This window comes from Myxine glutinosa, chromosome 11, assembly GCF_964187855.1.
Source record: "Myxine glutinosa chromosome 11, kmMyxGlut1.1, whole genome shotgun sequence".
Lineage (NCBI taxonomy): Eukaryota > Metazoa > Chordata > Myxini > Myxiniformes > Myxinidae > Myxine > Myxine glutinosa.
In genome coordinates, this window is record NC_136271.1 from 12,756,830 (window position 1) to 12,776,576 (window position 19,747).

At 47.7% G+C, this 19,747-nt stretch overlaps 1 protein-coding gene across 1 annotated transcript in view; it reads right to left on the reverse strand.

The window, feature by feature from the left end:
• Positions 1–8,093: 8,093 nt before the first annotated feature.
• Positions 8,094–19,747, reverse strand: part of LOC137415316 (creatine kinase U-type, mitochondrial-like) — a 44,631-nt gene continuing 32,977 nt past the window's right edge. Inside the window, exons 8-9 of the mRNA XM_068100902.2 lie at positions 10,597–10,722; positions 8,094–8,518 (exon numbers count right to left, since the gene is read on the reverse strand). Of these exons, the coding sequence (XP_067957003.2) occupies positions 8,393–8,518; positions 10,597–10,722 (252 nt within the window). The 3' untranslated portion in view covers positions 8,094–8,392. The remainder of the gene's footprint in view (positions 8,519–10,596; positions 10,723–19,747) is intronic.

A 19,747-nucleotide genomic window follows, 5' to 3' on the forward strand; every position in this document is an offset into this window, starting at 1 on the left:
GAGAAGTGTGACATGTAGTCCATGCACTTCGTGTAGATTAGATTTCCATGTAAGAGTGACCTGTCAGAGTAAGTCGTTTTGTTAAACATGATGCTGAGGAGGCAGCCCATGTAATTTATGACAGGATAATCAAGGCAATATTGAATGTGTGAACCACTTGTTTTGGGTGGGGCCAGGTGAGAACTTCCCATCACAAAAGGCACACATGCGAAAAGGTCGTCACGATCATGTCTGGCCAGTGTGTGCCAGCCACTGTGGTGTAATGCGCTGTAGGGTCCAGAAGAGAAGATTGTCTTATTTTTATTGGGGCCGCCCCAAGCGCCCCATGGTCAGTACGGCCTGGAGGTAGACTCCTCCCATGAGAAGGAGGAGGAGGGGCCGAGAGAACAGACACGAGAGCTGGTTCAGAGTGCAGGTCCCAAGGTGCTCATCGTCACTGGCGCTCCTTGTGGCTGGCGTTTGCCTCATCGTCATCTTTAGCTCACTTTGTCGCTGGTTTACTTCATCGCTGGTTTCCAAAACAGGCTGCATGGAGTCCTGCATCTACATCATGCATAGTCAAAGGAAAGTCCTTGGTTTTTTTGGTATACAGAATCGAGGCTCGTGTAAGAGCCAACACATTGAACATGAAAACATGCACAGACACATAAAACATATAATGAAGGGAGAGGGAGACGAGAGGGGGGGAGAGAGAGGGAAGCACGCTGGACGGAATTCAGAAACACAAGAACAGAACTTACCCCGAGCACGTAAAGATGCACTTAAGCACTCTTACTTATTTATCTAAGACACAGGACAGGCGCACCTCATTCACACCAGTAAAAGTAGAGAGAAAGAAAGAAGTTTGAGGTTTGGGCACGGTCTCTCGCTCACCCTACACAAGCAGGTGAGCGTGTGTTGGTCCAACGGTGGTGGGAAGGGGAGGAAGAGCATGCAAGTGGTATGTGCAGTGCATTCAGAAAGTATTCAGACCCCTTCACTTTTTTCACATTTTGTTATGTTGCAGTCTTGTGCTGAAATCGTTGAAATTCATTTTTTCCCTCATCAATCTATACTCAATACCCCATAATGACAAAGAGAAAACAGGATTTTAGAAAGTTTTGCAAATTTATTAAAGAGAAAAAACTGAAATATCACATTGACATAAGTATTCAGACCCTTAACTCAGTACTTAGTGGAAGCACCTTTGGCAGCGATTACAGCCTTGTCTTCTTGGGTACGAGGCGACAAGCATTGCACACCTGGATTTGGGGATTTTCTGCCTTTTTGTTTTTTTTGTTTTTTTGTGTATACTGAATCGAGGCTCATGAAAGAGCTAACATTTACTTCACAAACAAATCAACCAGACAAACAAAATATATAAAAAGAGGGAGCGGAAGACAAGATGGGGAGAGAAGGGGAAGCACACAAGCACAACATTTGAGAGCAGGGAGATGTGTGGGAGGGAGAGAGCTTGGGGGGAGGAGGTGTGGGAAAGGGGGGGGGGGGGGTGGGAGAAGTATAAAACACAAGGACATCAAGGACTTCCAGGACAGAAGTTGGTATTTCAAAAAAGTGGAATTGGGGTGAAATTAGCAGAGGTAGAAAAGATCAAGGTTTTGGATGGGGGAAGTTAAGAGATGGTGGTGAACAGCTGTTTTAAAGACCTGGAGGGTGGAGTGGGATTGAAGAGAGTGAGGGGGTTTGTTCCAGAGGCAGGAGAAAAGAGGAATGAAGGAGTGAAGGTGAGCAGAGAGTCTTGATTTTGGCAGTTTAACCATAAGAGGGTTGCAGGCAGATCTTGTGCGACCTGCAGGAATATTTGCGGGACAGAGCCCAGAGAGAGCTGGGGGGGGGGGGGGGGGCAAGGCCAGAGAGGAGTCGGGAGAAGACGGAAAGACCACCAACCTGCCTGCGGTGAGTGAGTGAGAGGCCCTTGGAGTTAGCTTCATCGCGGGAGATTCCAATGATTCTGAACGCTTTGGTTTCAACAGCGTGAAGACGAGCTAGGTGTGAGGCAGGAGCACCAGCCCAGAGGGGAGAGCAGTATTCCATTGAGCTGCGGATGAAAGCCTTGTATGTGGTGAGGAGCTCAGGTGTGCCAAGGAAGGACTTCGCACGACAGAGGATGCCCAGTCGGCGACTGGCTTTGGAGGCCAGATTTGAAATGTGGTTTTCCCAGGAAAGATCATGGCAGATAGTGAGACCCAAAAGCTTGAGTGACATAACTTCTTGGAGAGGATTATTCAGAAAGTGGATGGGAGGGTTGTTCAGTCGGTCTTTTCGGAGAGACATCGTAAGTGTGAGATTTGTCAGGATTGAAAGACATGTTCCACTTGTTTGCCCAGTCTGTGATTTTGTCCAAGTCTGCAGAGAGTGAGGAGGCTGCAGACTGCCGATCTGAGGGATGAAGAATGGAGCGACAGAGAGTAGAGTCATCAGCAAAGAGACAGAGAGGATTTTCAAGAGAGTCAGAGAGATCATTGATACAACAACAACAACAACAACGTGCATTTTAAGGCCATGTTCCCTGCTAGAGCGGGGGTTAGCCTTGCGGTCCCCATGACAATCTTCTCCATTTTGCCCTATTTTCTGCATCTCTCCTTGTTAACCCCCTTGCCCGCATTTCTTCTTCCACCATCTTTAGCCAAGTCTTTCTCGGTCTTCCCCGTCCTCTACTTCCTTCTACATTAACTTCCATCACTCTTCTCAACCAGTCACTTTCATCCTTCCTCAATACATGACCAAACCATCTCAACCTGTTCCTCTTAACAGCATCAATCACAGGCAATATTCCCATCATCTTTCGCAATTCATCATTTGTCTTCCTCTCTCTCAACGATACTCCGCACATCCATCGAACCATTCGCATTTCCACCCTTTCCAGCCTTCGTTGCTGCTCTACGTTCATTACCCATGTCTCGCTCCCATAAATCATAACACTTCTCACACATGCAGCATACACCTTTCCCTTCAGCTTCAGCGACACTCTCCTCCTCATCAGCATGCCACTCAGTTCCCGAAACTTCTTCCATGCACATCTCACTCGAGCAACCGTTGCCGAGTCTGATCCACCTTCTCCATTCAGCATGTCTCCGAGGTAGCAAAATGTTTTCACACCTTTTTTCACACCAAAATGTTTCACATCATCTTTCACACAGATCATTGATGAAGACCAGAAAAAGCACAGGGCCCAGAACACTGCCTTGGGTAACTCCAGCCTGAACAGCAAGAGGAGATGAGAGAAACCCATTCAGGGCCACACGTTGACTACGACTAGAGAGGAAGTCCGCCAGCCATGCGTGGAGATTTCCATCGATACCAAAAGAGGAGAGTTTGGTGAGCGGGGTGCCAGACCGTATCGAAGGCACGTGATATGTCAAGGGAGACAGCTCTAATTTCCTGTTTGGCATTGAGGACCTCCATCCATTGTTGAGAAAGCAGAAGCAGCATGTCCAGAGTAGAGTGACCAGATCTGAAACCAAATTGATGATCAGAGATCAAGCCATTGGAGAAGAGGAAAGATTTCATATCTGAAGCAATGATGGGTTCCATGACTTTGCTGATAATTGGGAGAAGGCTGATTGGTCTGTAGTTGCTGGGATCTGTTTTTGCACCTTTTTTGTGCAAAGCGGTGATGTTGGCAGATTTCCAAGCAGATGGCAGATGACCTTGAGCAAAAGAGAGGGTGAAGAGAACAGAGAGAGGGAGTGAAAGAGCGGAAGAACAGGATTTTAGGACCCGTGGGCTGATGCTGTCAGTTCCAGTTGTAGAATCGGAGTCGAGGGTTGACAGAAACTTTTCCACCTTGTCAGGAGGAAAGGACACAAAGTCCAGGAGCAGCTTGGTATGACTGGGTACGGTGGGTACAGAGAGGGATAGGTTTGGGACACAAGATTTAGAGGCAAACACAGAGTTGAGGCATTCAGCTTTTTCACGTGCGGAGTCAGCCGTGTGGCCGTTTGAGGTGAGGGAGGGGATTGAGGGGGAACAAACACCAGAAACAGATTTGACCAGACGCCACCAGGATTTGGAAGAGGGAGACGGATAAGAGAGTTCGGTCCTGAGAACGGAGACATATTGTTTCCTTGCTCTCCTGAGGGTGGACACACACTTGTTTCGGGCTTTGTGAAAGGAAATGAGATTTCCTTCCGTTGGATTTGCTTTCCAGGAGACGAAAGCAAGTTGTTTCTGGGCAATAGCCTCACCACAAGATTCCGTGTACCATGGATGGGAGGAAGGGTATGACAACTGAAGACGAGATGGGATAAATCTGTGCATGAGAGAGAGCAATTTACTTTGGAAGAATTCCCAGGATGAGTTGATGTCAGAGGCGGTAGAGATGGGAGACCAGTCCAGATGATTGATGGCTGCTTGAAGACCGTGCCAGTTGGCCTGAGTGAAATGCCAGACTCGTCGACGCTGAGGAGGCTCTCTGAGAACGGTCAGAGAGATGTCCACTTTAACAAGCACATGATCAGATGAGCCGATTGGAGCAGAAGAAGAGCAGCAGACATTTTCAGGGAAGTTAGTCATACCCAGGTCCAGAAGAGAAGATGCTTCGTTGACTGAGATCTGGGTTGGGAAATTGACAGATTGTGTCAGTCCCAGTGAGTCACAGAAGTCCTTTGCTGAAGAGCCATGGCTGGTGAGAGAGGTACCCACACCCAGCCAACTGTCATGGTGACAATTGAAATCACCACATATGAGGAAGAGAGAGTTGGGATGGGTAGATAGAAGTTGGTCCATATTATCAGACAGCGAGATGTAGATGGAGTCATCACTGTTTGGTGGACGGTACAACACACATATGAACAAAAGGTGGGAGCGAAGGGGAAGCCGTAGGCAAAGGTATTCCTGGGGGTGAGGTGGAGAGAGGGCAGTGCAGGGCGAGTGAGGAAGAGAGTTTTTGATAAAGATAGCAACCCCACCTCCAGGACGAGGCTCAGGTCTATCATACCGGAGGAGGGAGTAACCTGGGAGAGATACGAAGGAATCAGAGACATCATGAAGGAGGAAAGTTTCTGTTAAGCAGATCACGTCTGGTTTGTCAGAAGCAACCTGTATGGAGAGATCAATCAAGTTTGAGCGAAGGCCCCGGATGTTTGAGGTCCATACTGTTAAAGAAGAGGAAGGGGGAGCATCGGATACAGAACAGGGGGAGGGGGGCGGTAGGGTAAGATGTGGAAGAGGAGGAAGAGGTAGGGAGAGCTGTTGAAGGTGTGTCAGAGATTTCAGAATAGCTTGGAGAAAGGGAAGAATGGGGCGGACAAAAGGTTTGATGGTGATTGGGTGAGGCGCAGTGAGGTGTTATTTGAGGAGGGGGAAGAGTGAGGCAGAAGGTTGAGGGAGATGAAGGTGAAAGTTGGAAGGGGGAAGAAGCGGGGAGGATCCTTTGAGGAGGAGGGGTGAGAGGGGAGTCTAGGAGGGGAGGAGGGGAGGAGTGAGAGAGAGTCTCGGAGGGGAGGGGTGTAGGGGGAGTTTAGGAGGGAAGGGGCAAGGGGGGAGATTTGAAAGGGATGGGTGATGGGGAAGATTTGGAGCGGCAAGGGGGAAGATTTGAAAGAGATGGGTGATGGGGATGATTTGGAGGGGAGGAGCAAGGGGGTAGATTTAGAGGGGAGGGGTGATGGGGAAGTTTTGGAGGTGAGGGGTGATGGGGAAGTTTTGGAGCGAAGGGGTGATGGGGAAGATTTGGAGGGGAGGGGCAAGGGGGAAGATTTGAAAGAGATGGGTGATGGGGAAGATTTGGAGGGGAGGGGCAAGGGGGTAGATTTGGAGGGGAGGGGTGATGGGGAAGTTTTGAAGGGGAGGGGTGATGGGGAAGTTTTGGAGGGAAGGGGTGATGGGGAAGTTTTGGAGGGAAGGGGTGATGGGGAAGATTTGGAGGGGAGGGGTGAGATTGGATTTTGAAAAGTGTACGATTAATGGGAAACGAACATTTATTGCAAAATGACTTTCTTGAGACCGAGTCAAAAATACGTTTGAGGACGCTGAAGGATGGGTGGAGTGCTGGAGAGTTTAGGGAATGTATGAAAGAGGCACTGTAAGAGATGGAATTTTTTTTGGAATGAATAGATTTGGTGAGCAAGTCGAAGCATCCTTTTATAGAAGAAGAAGAAGAAAAAGGTGTTATAGTATACGACAGAATACAGTTCTTCAGGGGGCAGTTTAAACATTTTTTAACTTGATCACGTGATCACGAACAACGTGGTCGAAGAACGAACGAACAAATAAGAACGAATAAACGGATAAGAACAGAGAAGGGAATTTTTTATTTTTTTTTTGAGTTGAGATTTTAAAACAAGGAAGTATGGGGTGAAAAGACCGTGAAAAACAGAGATCGAAAGTAATTGCAGCACAATCGAAGAACCGCTGAGACAAAAACAAAGCCTCAAGCCAAGGTCGGACAACGGTAGCCTACTAGTACTACACTAGGCCTCAGAATACGCGACACGAACTAACCGACGATTCTGTACACAGGTATGAAAAACCAACACCGAGAATCCTATTAAAGACACACCAATAGTTACACACACCGAAAGAACGATACAGTTTCGACAAAAACACAATTGTGAAAAATTACTTAACTTCGAGAGCGTGCGTGCATGGACAGCTTTGAAGAGACGTGGCCTCCAATCTTGCACATGCGCACTCCAATTCCACGCCATGCGCACGCCATTCTCTGCAGATCCACTCAAGCTCTGTCAGGTTGGATGGGGACCGTCGGTGGACAGCCATTTTCAGGTCTCTCCAGAGATGTTTGATTGGGTTCAAGTCGGGGCTCTGGCTGGGCCACTCAAGGACCTTCACAGAGTTGTCCCTAAGCCACTCCTGCGTTGTCTTGGCTGTGTGCTTGGGGTCATTGTCCTGTTGGAAGGTGAACCTTCAGCCCAGTCTGAGGTCCTGAGCGCTCTGTTTCCGGTTATCTCTGTACTTTGCTCCGTTCATTGTTCCCTCAACCCTGACCAATCCCCTAGTCCCTGCTGCTGAAAAACACCCCCACAGCATGATGCTGCCACCACCATGCTTCATCGTTGGGATGGTATTGGGCAGGTGATGAGCGGTGCCTGGTTTCCTCCAGACATGACGCTTCGAATTGAGGCCAAACAGTTAAATCTTGGTTTCATCAGACCACAGAATCTTGTTTCTCACAGTCTGAGTCCTTGAAGTGCTTTTTTGCAAACTCCAAGCGGGCTTTCACGTGTCTTTCACTGAGGAGAGGCTTCCGTCTGGCCACTCTGCCATAAAGCCCAGATCGGTGGAGTGTTGCAGTGATGGTTGTCCTTCTGGAAGTTTCTCCCATCTTCACACAGGATCTCTGGAGCTCAGCCAGAGTGACCATCGGGTTCGTGGTCACCTCTCTTACCAAGGCCCTTCTCCCCCGATTGCTCAGTTTGGTCGGGCGGCCAGCTCTAGGAAGAGTCCTGGTTGTTCCAAACTTCTTCCATTTAAGAATTACGGAGACCACTGTGCTCTTGGGAACCTTAAATGCAGCAGAAATTTTTTTGTAGGCTTCCCCAGATCTGTGCCTCGACACAATCCTGTCTCTGAGCTCTGCAGGCAGTTCCTTCAACCTCATGGCTTGGTTTTTGCTCTGATATGCATTGTCAGCTGTGAGACCTTTCAAAATTGAAAGGTGTGTGCCTTTCCACATCATGTCCAATCAATTGAATTTACCACAGGTGGACTCCAATCAAGGTGTAGAAACAGCTCAAAGATGATCAAGAGAAATGGGAGGCACCTGAGCTAAATTTCAAGTGTCATAGCAAAGGGTCTGAATACTTATGTAAATGTGATATTTTAGTTTTTTCTTTTTAATAAATTTGCAAAACTTTCTAAAATCCTGTTTTCTCTTTGTCATTATGGGGTATTGAGTGTAGATTGATGAGGGAAAAATGAATTTAAACGATTTCAGCATAAGGCTGCAACATAACAAAATGTGAAAAAAGTGAAGGGGTCTGAATACTTTCTGAATGCACTGTATCTTTGGTAAGAGTTTTGTTCACATCTTATATCCATTTTGCACAATAAACACTATGTTGGGTGTACTTAAACTTTTGACCGGTAGTGTATATATAATAATCCACTTTGGTCAGATAGGAAATCTCTCGTTTAATATTTCACATTTTATTGGTGTATATTGGTATTTTGATCAAACAAATCCAAGTACGTTGAGCTTTGAGCCATTTATGGTGACCTCACATGCATGGAAATTAGTCTTTTGTTAACCTTTTGAATTGTGATGCTAGTAAAGTGCTATAGCAACCCTGAGTATTTTTAAATTGCATGGCCTCTGTATCTTAACATTTTAATGCTTGTGCTTCAAATATTTCTATAATTCTTGACACTGCATCATTTGTCATCAGGTGCATCATGTTCAAAGATTGATATTTCTCAATTTGTGGAATGATCAGGATCTTGATAATTCCCCACCCTTTCGTAGTGGAGGTTTGTTGATCTCCTTTCCATTCTCCAGTCGTTTTTCACAGTCGATGAGAAAGTTAACGCCATCGATCACCATTTGTACCAACTCTACCTGTGGATGAGGAGCGGAAAAGGAACACGTAATGTTTATCACATGCAAAGGTAGAGCTTTCTTTTGTTTCTACAACGTCGTTCAAGATGAAACTTGCAGTGTTGAGCAAGAATATTTGTCATGTACTTCCAGGGCTCATGTCATGTGCTTAGCTTCCCTTGATGGTGTAGGGGTAAGGCACGCTGGCCAGCTCATGTAACTTGTGAGTAAACAGGCATGGTCCACAGGTGAGTGTGTGCCATGGTTTGTCGGTGAGCTTATTTGAAGTGATGTGAGCGAGTAGGCATGACTGTGCACTCACTCCAACTTATTCTGAAAAGGCCCGGATGACATGAGAGTACATGTCGGCTGATATTGCCCACATCCTTATGCTCTACAACCTGAGTGTTTCCAAAGCCAGAGTGTAAGCCTCTGTCATATTGATGTTTTTGATTAATTCCTCACCACCTGTATTATTTCTTCAGTTGCTGTTTTCCTGCAGAACAGCGTCCATACTTAGGTCATTGGTGTACAAGGAATACAAGGTTTGTTCCTTGTGGAGTTTACTCAAGTTAAAATCCAACAAATTATTGGTATACATTCACGTTAAAAAAAAAACAAAAAAACAGATACAGATACATTCAAAGTACACCGCCCCCATGCCAACTAAATAAATAACATATTCCAGCGTAGCATTGATGGGGTGCTCTCGGTGCCCGGCAATACCGCCATGCAGCGCATAGAGACTGTATTGGGAGGGAGAGGTGCACAATATTTGATTGATTAATTGCATAATTAAAATAAATAAATAATAATCATAAAATGCTTTCTTAATAAATTGGCTAAAAGCATACCGAAACCACCAGTGCTTCATCCGAAGCTGAGACATTTTGAAAATTGATTTTAAAAGTCATTAATCGAAAAAATGTAATAACTAATTGATGAATTAATAAATAATCGATTAATTAATCAATAAATCAAAAATATCCTTTATAGTCAAATCACTTGGTCATTGTCGTGTCCAAATATCAGCTTCCTCGCTCAAAAGGTTCCTGAGATATTGCCCAGGCGAGAAAGAAAATAAATAAATGATTAATAATGAAAATAAATAAATAATAATCATTAAATAATTCATCAATTGGCTAACAGAATACCAAAAACCACCACCGTTTCATGCGAATCTGTAACTTTAAAAAACTAATTAATTAAGTAATTAATGGAATAATTAAATAATTAATCGATTAATCAAAAATAGCCTTTACAGCCAAATCACTTGTCATTGTCATGTCCAAATATCAGCTTTCTAGCAGCTCAAAAGGTTCCTGAGATATTTCTGCCCAGAAGATAAAGGAAATATATAAATACTCTCTATTGTGCCGAAAGTTCAGCTTCCTAGCTCAAAGGATGGCTAAGATATGGCCCGGACAAACAAACAAGAAAACAAACAAACAAGAAAACAAACAAACAAGAAACCGGAGTGAAAACTGAGTACTCCCTTTCAGGGCGCGTCATTGCCGGGCCCCCTTCGGTGCCCGGCGATGGCGTCATGCAGCACCTGGAGATGGAATAGGAAAGAAGCGGTGTACAACAAGGAAAGTTTAAATGAAACAACTTTTAAATTTAACTTTATTTTAGCTCAATATATACGAGAAGAAAGGCGTTTGTGCATCTGTCTGTCTGTTAAATTGTGTATTGCCATTTCTATCAGATATGGTGGAACGGATCTTTATCAAACTTTTGGAGGTTCATCAGTGACTTCCTGGGAATGTTTTAGGCCAAAAAAAAAATTGAATCTTTTTTTTTTTGTTGCTCTATATTGCCAAAGCCAATTTGCAGCGATGTGAAAGGTAATATTAAATTATGATCCCCGTCCCCATTCCTTAGTGGGTTCAGGGAGGTGATCTCGGCCCGGACAAAAAATAGAAAAAAAACAATTTGGATTTCTTCAAAATGCCAACAGGATTATAGCAGCACAGAGTACCCCTGCTAGTAATGCTGTGATACAATCAAATATCTTTGTAGCAAAGAGACTTGATTTCAAAACCAATGGGAGGAAGCATTGGAAAGTGCAAAACACAAACTCACGGATGTTTACACACCTCTGAGATGCCAAGACGATCGAGATTGGATATGTCGAAAATGTTCCCAACAGCAGCAGTGTCGACACCACCCGTGCCACGCTTCTGCAACCTCAGATTTTCCAAGATGCTGGGAAATCGTGGATCCTTTGGTGTAATTGCAAGGAAAGATGGAGGAAGTCATTTCGTTCTCATACAGTTGATCTCAACTATCTTAAGTCTCAACAATGGCACAAAAACCTTTTTTTTCAAGATGGTTGCCATCCGATGAATCAAAAATGTCGAATAATTGAAACTTCTACTTCATTATGAATCCAATTCAACTTGTGTTATTCCAAAGCTGAATAGTATGTTATGAACATAATGTCCGACGTGGATAGACTGTCAATGTAACTTAAATTCGCCTCTTTGGTATAATGGTATATCCTGTGTCCGTACTCGCGTCGTGATGTATTATAGTCCCATTAATTCTATCTCATACACAGACTTGGCATTTAATATGGAATTATTTTTTTGGTGGGGGTGAACTTACTTTTCAAGATGTCTAAGAACCAAAAGTTCATTGGAATTATGTTGAAATTATTCTAGATTTTGTTAATGTGACCTTTAAAAGAAACAAAAACCACATTTGACATTTCGAAACAAATAAATTGATCCTTGAAAGTGATGTAAACTGATATCGAACTCAATTCATGGACAGTACTGTGTTAAACTTCTGTACGTTTTCCAGAAGTATCTCTTTATTTTGCACATTAGCCAAAAAATTTTTTAACAAAAACAAAAGTTAAATTACGACTGGGATTACGGACAGTAAAATTACAGTTCAGTACTTCGTGTAACCCCCACGAGCATTCAGGAGAGCACGTACACGTCGAGGCATGCTGATCACGAGATTTGCCAAGGTTTGGACAGGAATCGCTTGCCATGCAGTGACAATAGCCTGCTGCAATTCACGCACAGAGGTTGGCTGCTGGTCCAAGTGGTCGATTTGATGCGTTAATTCTGCCCACAAGTTCTCTATCGGATTCATATCCGGGGACATGGCAGGCCACTCCATATGCTCTACACCACGATCAGCAAGAAAGTGTTGGATCATGCGAGCATGATGAGGCTGTGCATTGTCATCTTGGAAGACAAAGTTTCCTCGAAAGGCTGCACGAGCAAATGGAAGCAATGTTTCTTCCAGAATGGCCCTGTACGTGAACTGGTTCAGGTTTCCATTCAGAACAACCAGGTCAGTTTTGCCCCCTGCATGAAAAGCAGCCCAAACAATCACCCCACCACCTCCAGCTTGGACTCTTGGCACTATACAATCTTTGTTGGAGGCTTCATGCACTTGTATGCGCACTTGGACGCGGCCATCTTGACGATAGACCAGAAATCTAGACTCGTCACTGAAGATCACGTGGTTCCAGTGTCCTGGCTGCCATTGACGGTGCTCTCTGGCCCACTGCAATCGGCGCTGGTGGTGTTGTCTGGTCAGGCGTGGCTTTCTCAGGGGACGCCTGGCACGATAGCCTGCTTGAACCAGTCGTTGGTTGACTAGCCTTCTGGATACAGGCACATTTGTCAGTTGCTGCCACTCAGCCCTAAGCCGATTAGCTGACTTGGTACGGCCATTGCGGACTAACCGGTGCAGCTGGCGATCATCCCTCCTTGTGGTTCTGCGGGGACGTCCTGGACTCGGTATTGGAGGAGGAACACCCCTCTGAGCATTTCGTTTCAGGATCTTTGACACCTGACCTTGAGTGATGCCATACTGCCGAGCAATAGCACGCTGTTTCATGCCGTAATTTCGTAAAGCCACCACTCCATGACAAACAGCATTGTCGAGTTGACGGACCATCTCCAGGGGAAGCGGCAATAACTTTTGGAGACGTGCAGCAGTTGTTTTCCACTAATACAGAACGCAACAACCCTTGTATGCCCGACTGTGAAGCCAATCATCAAATGCACCTGTCCGTACATTTTGCCACGCCACCTGTGATATAACCCTGTTGTTGACTTCTTGCTGCGACAGACAATCAGTGACATGGTTCTTTTAACAAATAAATCACCAAAGTGTAAAAGAAACTCACCCGATTGATATTGTTGCGGATATGGGATTTACATCCATCCATATCCGCTTGTAAATATTCCCCTATTTCCTCATCCTTCCCAACTATCCCCAATCCCCCATTCCCTAGTCCCATTTTCTGTAAACAACACTCTGTAGACCCGACCTTCCCCTATTTCCCCCATTAAATGTCGCATCCAGGTCCACCGCATCTCACGTAGACAACTATAGGACATCTTGCTAGTTATTCTTAGTCTATGTCAGTTAAGGACTCGTTTCCATTAATTCTGACTCTTCGTTGCACCAGAATGTGATTGTATGGCACCGTTAGGAAGTTTAGGACCTCCCAATACCTCCCTGCAGCTCTTCCTCACGGTTCAGCAACAACAACAACAACAACAGCAGCAACAACAACGGCGGCGGCGCGGGGAGTGCGCGTCCTCACTCCGGCTTGTTAGCCGCCATCGAACATGTGCTCCGACGGGGTTACCACGTAGGGGCTCGCTGTCAGCTCCTCGTCAAGGGCGGAGCCCGGTAACCCCCCGCACCCAATAGAAGCGGCGGACCGATTCCATCTGGGGCGGAGCCAACGAGCCGAGGGCGTGTCACTCCCCGCTGAGCATGCGCAGGAAGAGGGAGGTGACGTCAGATGCGCGCTGGACTTGAAGGAAGAGAGACGCCACCTCCGAGCGCTGCAATACCTCCCCGCATCTCTGGACCGGACCGTGTTTGATTCTGCCCCTGAGCCAAGGTGCACCTTGTGCTATCGACTGCCTGTCCTTCCCTGCCATCAATCCCTGTGTAAGTCAGTCTTGTTCCGTTTGTCTGTGGTCTGTCGGGGATAAGATAAGACTGTAACTAAGTGCCCATCTTTTCTGTGCTTTACCTCTTACCTTGTAATCTACCCCTTTTCTGCACCACCAATTATATCCTCCTCCGGAGGTCTTGAGAACTGTACCCCCTTGTGTCGTTTCATTTATCCCAGCCGTTGTGTCCTTTCCTTCATTGATTTAGCATAGCGCGATTTGGCCAACGTTCGAGTGGAATCGGGTGAGTTGGGGAAGAATCGGGGGAATTGTTAGGTCGCGGCAATACCACCGCTCGGTAAATAACATCAAATCCGCGATCCGTAACAATTGGTGTCGAGGAGTGGGATCGGACCCGAAGTGCGCTTCACGCGCTCGAAATTATTAACGGCGAAATTTGATTTTGTTTTACAAAAAAAAAAAAAAACCCGAATTTTGAAAGTCGCGCTATGGCGGATCAAGACGGCTGGGTTCCGGTAGAGGAGAGTGAGGCAGGGTCGATCCAGGACCAAATTGAGAGACATGAGGAGAGCGAAGCAGTGAGGGCGGCAGGTTCGCAAAATGGCGTCCTCGCGCACGAGGTTGCGGGCGCGCAAAATGGCGCCTCGCACATTGCTACGGCGGCCGCACCCGCTGCACAAGTGGGAGGGATGGCGCAAATGCAGGCCCTCATGGAGCAATTTATGGTACAAATGCAGGCGTCCCTCAACCTGCAGAAGGACGATATGAGGGCTAATAGTGAGCAAATGAGGGCTGATAGTGAGCGATTGGGTGAGCGATTGGAGGGCCAAATGGGGGTAATGAGGGACGAAGCGAGGGGTACCGGTGAGGGATTAGACAAGAAATTAGAGGGGTTAGACAATGGGATAAAAGAGGTAAAGAATGGGTTAATGGGGGTAGAAAACAGAATGGCCGCTCAAGAGAATCAAATGGAAGGGATGCAAAAGGGGTTAGATGGGTTAGAAAACAGTATGGAAGGCAAATTGAGGGACATGAGGGACCAAGCGGAAAGGGAAGTTAAAAAAATGGGGCAGCAGATAGAGGGGGTCAGAATGGGGGTAGAAACTAAATTGGATGCTCACAGGGAGGAAATGGAGCAGATGAGGGTGGCATCTGGGCAGGAGATGCAAGTGATGGGAGAAGAGATCAGAAGAGGGGTGAGTGAGGAGGTCGGAGGAGTGCGCGAGTAGGTGAGGCACTGTAAGGAGCGCATGGAGAAGGAGGTGAGAAAGGGGACTGTAAAGTTACAAGGGGGCATAGAGGACCTGACGCAGGAGGTGGAACAGCTGACGGTGGGACAGACTGAGTTAGTGGAGCAGGTACAAAGGAACACTGCGGTACTAGGAGGGTTAAAAGCGACACAGAAAGAACTAAAAGACGACTTGATAGCGACGAAGAGGGAATGTCAGATGGTACGTGAGGGACTGACAACGAGGTTGGACGAGGTTACAGAGGTAATGGAGACGAAGGACCGGCAGGTGAGGACGCACATAGAAACGGTCAAGGCAGCCTTAGAGGACGAACTTGAGGAGACGCACCGGGAAATAAAAGAGGTGAAGCAGAAATTAGAAGAAGTGGAAGAAGGGGTGAGCGAAATTAAGAAGCGACGGAGAGGGGATAAGAAAGAGATAAAAGAGGAGGTAAAAGAATTGGTCCAAAGTCTGTGTTCGGATCGTGATGATGTGCTCATTAACCGGATGAGGGATTCGCAGGTAATGGAGGAGAAGCGAAGAGAAAGAGGACCCGGTGTAAGTGGTGACCAATATGGTCGTGCGTATGATGCGCCAGGTGATTTAATAAGCTTGGGGGTCGAGATGGACCCGGGTGTTCGTGAGAGGCCGTTGGTGAAGTGCGCGACAGGTCTGGTGTGCGAAAAAGGAGGTGTGCGAGAAAGTCCGACTCTGGGGTGTGTGAGGAAAAAGTGCGTGCCAAGGAGTGAAGGTGCTGTCGAGAGTGAGTCGGTCGTAGCGCGTGTGCGAGGGAGCACATGGAAGCGCGTAGTGAGGAGTGTTACGGAGGGTGTAAAGGGAGAATGCACGCCTGTGGTGAGTGTTACAGAGGATGTAACGGGAGAGGGTGTGCGAGAAAGATGTGTGACGGGCAGGTGCATGGGGAAAGAGTGCGCTGTCAAAAGTAAGGAAGAGTGTACACCTGTGGTGAGTGTTACAGAGGGTGTAACGGGAGAGTGTGCGCGAGAAAGGTGTGTAACGGACAGGGGCATGAGGAAAGAGTGCGCTGTCGAGAGTAAGGGTGAGTGCACTGTCAAGAGTGGAGGTGAGAGTAGTAAGAGTGACACGGAGCGTGAGTTGGTTGTGACAGGTGAGAAAGGAAGCACACCTGGAATGGTAGAGCGTCTGTGGGAATGCACGCTGGAATTGGTAGTGAGGCACGTGGTTGGGTGTGCGAGTGAAAGCACACCTGTGATTGTCACAGAGGAGGTGACCGAGGAAGGGGCGTGAAGAGGTGTGTTGGTGAGGTGTGCGACCAACGAATGTGTGCCAAAGTGTTCGGTGGTCAGGTGTGTGACCAAGGCTGGGAGTGGAATGAGTGTACCTGGGTGTGTTAGAGAAGGTATGACGAGGAGCATGGAAACGGCTGGATGTATGAGCAAGAAAGGGGTAGCATATGCATGTAAGCATGCAGGTGAAGCATCGACGGTAACTGGGTTAGAGGTTAGAACGACTTATAGCCGAATCGGGCCCTCGGTGCGTGCCAGGCTTCGCGTGCCGCGAGGACCAGCGGGTATCCGAACCATGGCGGTTTCGAAAGAACCGCCGTACGCGATCCACGCTGTGCCTCGCTTGGAACGGCCGCGTCCGGGCTCCACTAGGCGGAGCGGGCAGCCCGATAGGAAGGGTCGTCATGGCGACCACTTTCTATTGAGACGTGCCGGCAGGTCGAGATCGGGACATTGGATGGCTCCACGCCGAGGTGGTGCGTGGGATCTCGGCCCGGGTAAGCCCCCGTCCCTGCCACGAATGCGGGACGTATCCAGCCGCTGGCACCAAACAACCCGCATTCATTGCTCGGCTTTACGAAGCCGGGCTTTGGACAGGAATTGGCGCACCGAGAGGCATTAGTGAGTAGACTGTGTGATGAGGTTAGTGTTTTGGACCCAAAATTAGAAGAAAAAAAACAAAATTTGATGATTGGCAAGGGATTGGCAGTAATGATTGGCAGATGATGAGTAGTGATTGGCAAATTTTTGATTTGTTGAAGTTTGATGTGCAAAATTGGTAGTGGGAGATGCCCGATGTGGTGGGATGGCAACTCTGTCATCCCTCACAAACGTGGGGGGCAAAGGAGCTATAGATTATGGGGTTGATGGCAGTGAAAACTAGCCCGGGTGGGTTAGGATATCGTGTGTAGGGATCTAGTGAAGATGACATTAGGTAACGTTAAGATTAGTTAGTGACTGATACCTGTAGTGGGGACGCAGGTAGATTAGCGTGGATGATAATGACGTGGGAGCGCAATAGTTTAAAGGGACGACTGGGAAGCGCAAGTTTCAGAGGGGAGTAGTTAGATGAGATGATGCTGTGTGAGAACTGGACAGGTGTGTGGAGCAGTGTATGAGTAGTGAGTGTTGTGGATCAGCGCGAATGCGCTTGGGGGAGAGAAGGGTGCAGGCGGCACCAAGTATGAGAGCACCGGTGTGCAAGTACAGGTGTGTGGAATACATGGAGTATTGGAATGAGTGGTGTGGAGAGAGTTGGAGTAAGTGGTACGGAGTGGTGTGCATGGTGCGAAGGTGTGGATGGGGGAAGAGTGGACCCCTTTTCACGAGTACCCGGGGAGGGTAGTTTAAAGAATAGTTAGAAGGTATAGGTAAATTGTGGTTGGATATTGGCATTTGTGGTGCGGTTGCAGAATGGTATTGTGGATGGGTGCATTAGTGTTGTGGAAATGGCTGGGCGTGTAGCCTGTTAGTGTGTGTGAATGGTTGGGCACTCCGCCACTGTTAGATGTCGGCCAGGTGAGGCCGCAGGTGGGCTCTGGGAGCCGTTAGTGTCAGTGGATGCCTGAGGATCCCGGGTGTGGATCGGGCAGCCCGTGCCAGAGAGGGCACTGAGGGGGTGAGAGTGCGAGAGGGCCTTCCCCAGTTAGTTAGGTTAGGGTGAGGAGCAGGTAAGCTCGGGTGGCAACTACAGTGGTGGAGGTGTGCAGGTGGGTAGACCTGCTGGGAGAGCTACACGTCACAGCCCAGAAATTGTGCGAGGGCACCGGGAGATGAATCGGGGGAGTGAGACCCCAAATTGAGAAGCACCACAGTTTGGCCAATGGGAATTGGTTTTTAGAACCCATAGTGTAAGTTGGCCAATGGATTGGCAGGGAAAGACCCCGGGTAATGTAAAGTTGTTAAAGTCATTTAGGAAATAGTTAGGAGTGATGAACCTGTCGCACCATACGCAGCCACTTACCTGAGGTGATGATGATGACTCCACACCTGTGTTTCTTTGTTTTGTGTTGCAGGAAATGAGAATTGCTGTGTGGGTTTGTGAGACGCATCACGACGTGGATGAGACATTGGGGTGATTCCATCTCTCCCTCCTTAGGAGGGACTGATGATGAATTGGTGATGGCAAATTTTGATGTTGAGTTGGAGATGGCAAATTTGATTGGTTAGGAGGGAGAGAAGACGAATTTGGTTTATGGGAGGAACGGGGAAGACAGTAGGGACGTTTGTTGATGTGTAAAGTAGATGTTTATGGGTAGTGTTGTGTTTTGTGGATACAGTAAGGGTTAAGGGAGGGGCAATGTAGGTTACCTGGTGGGGGGTGGGGGCGTACGGTAGGAACGTACCTGTCTCACCTGGTTCCCATGTGCCCCCAGTGTGCATTACCTTGTATTGCGTGCACTTTTGCGCCCTTACCACCTTACTCAATTGTCTTCTTTTGTCTCCCACCTCCGAGGATCTGGCTTTGGGGCAGAGAGAGAGGAGAGAGAGGTGCTGGCTCTGCAGTTGTGGGCCTGTACTTTCGCTGCTTGCTGCCTGGATCGATGCACCATATGGACCGCAATTTTTGTGGCCGCCCACCATGGACCGCAGTTCTTTTGCGGGCAAGCACCACCCGTTGATGGACCTCTGGGTCAACGTGGCACCTATGCCATACAGGTGAACCACTTATAGTTGGCCCCCTGACGGCCACAATTAAGAAATGGACGCGGTTGGTGCCTTTCTTTATTCCTAAAGAAGCCAGAAGGCCAAGTACACCACATGAAGGCAAGACCAGCGGCAGAACATCGGCCGGCTGCGACACCACCGGTGACTATGAACACTTTATTGGTGCACCGGATGGTGCTGACTGTATGTATGGGGTGGTGCTTTTGGTGCTTGGACGGGGTGCTCTGCACATTATTAAAGGCCGTAGGGCCACAGGGCACTCGTGGGTTGGTGTATCGATGCTGGCATGCGTGCTCTCTCTCTATGCATAACATCTGCATGTGTTCCTCAAAGAACAGGTCCTGGATCGTAGTGTAAATATCAGTCTTGTGTAAATAATGCTCCCTACCGGCTGTATGTTTAGTTTGAGGATTCTTTCCGGGATTCGGTTATCCTGTGGGTGTGTTTCTGTGAGGAGAAGGGTGAAACGTCGCAGGGGGACATATTTACTCATTTGTAAACATCTGTAAAACTGTCGCACTCAGGGTTGAGTTAATAGTAGAGGGAACTACATCTGAGTGCCACACTAAAGTAAGTAAAAATTTATCGGGTCGGGCCGCCCCGAGGTAGAGAAGGGTACAATGTTGCGGATATGGGATTTACATCCATCCATATCCGCTTGTAAATATTCCCCTATTTCCTCATCCTTCCCAACTATCCCCAATCCCCCATTCCCTAGTCCCATTTTCTGTAAACAACACTCTGTAGACCCGACCTTCCCCTATTTCCCCCATTAAATGTCGCATCCAGGTCCACCGCATCTCACGTAGACAACTATAGGACATCTTGCTAGTTATTCTTAGTCTATGTCAGTTAAGGACTCGTTTCCATTAATTCTGACTCTTCGTTGCACCAGAATGTGATTGTATGGCACCGTTAGGAAGTTTAGGACCTCCCAATACCTCCCCGCAGCTCTTCCTCACGGTTCAGCAACAACAACAACAACAACAACAGCAACAACAACGGCGGCGGCGCGGGGAGTGCGCGTCCTCACTCCGGCTTGGTTAGCCGCCATCGAACATGTGCTCCGACGGGGTTACCACGTAGGGGCTCGCTGTCAGCTCCTCGTCAAGGGCGGAGCCCGGTAACCCCCCGCACCCAATAGAAGCGGCGGACCGATTCCATCTGGGGCGGAGCCAACGAGCC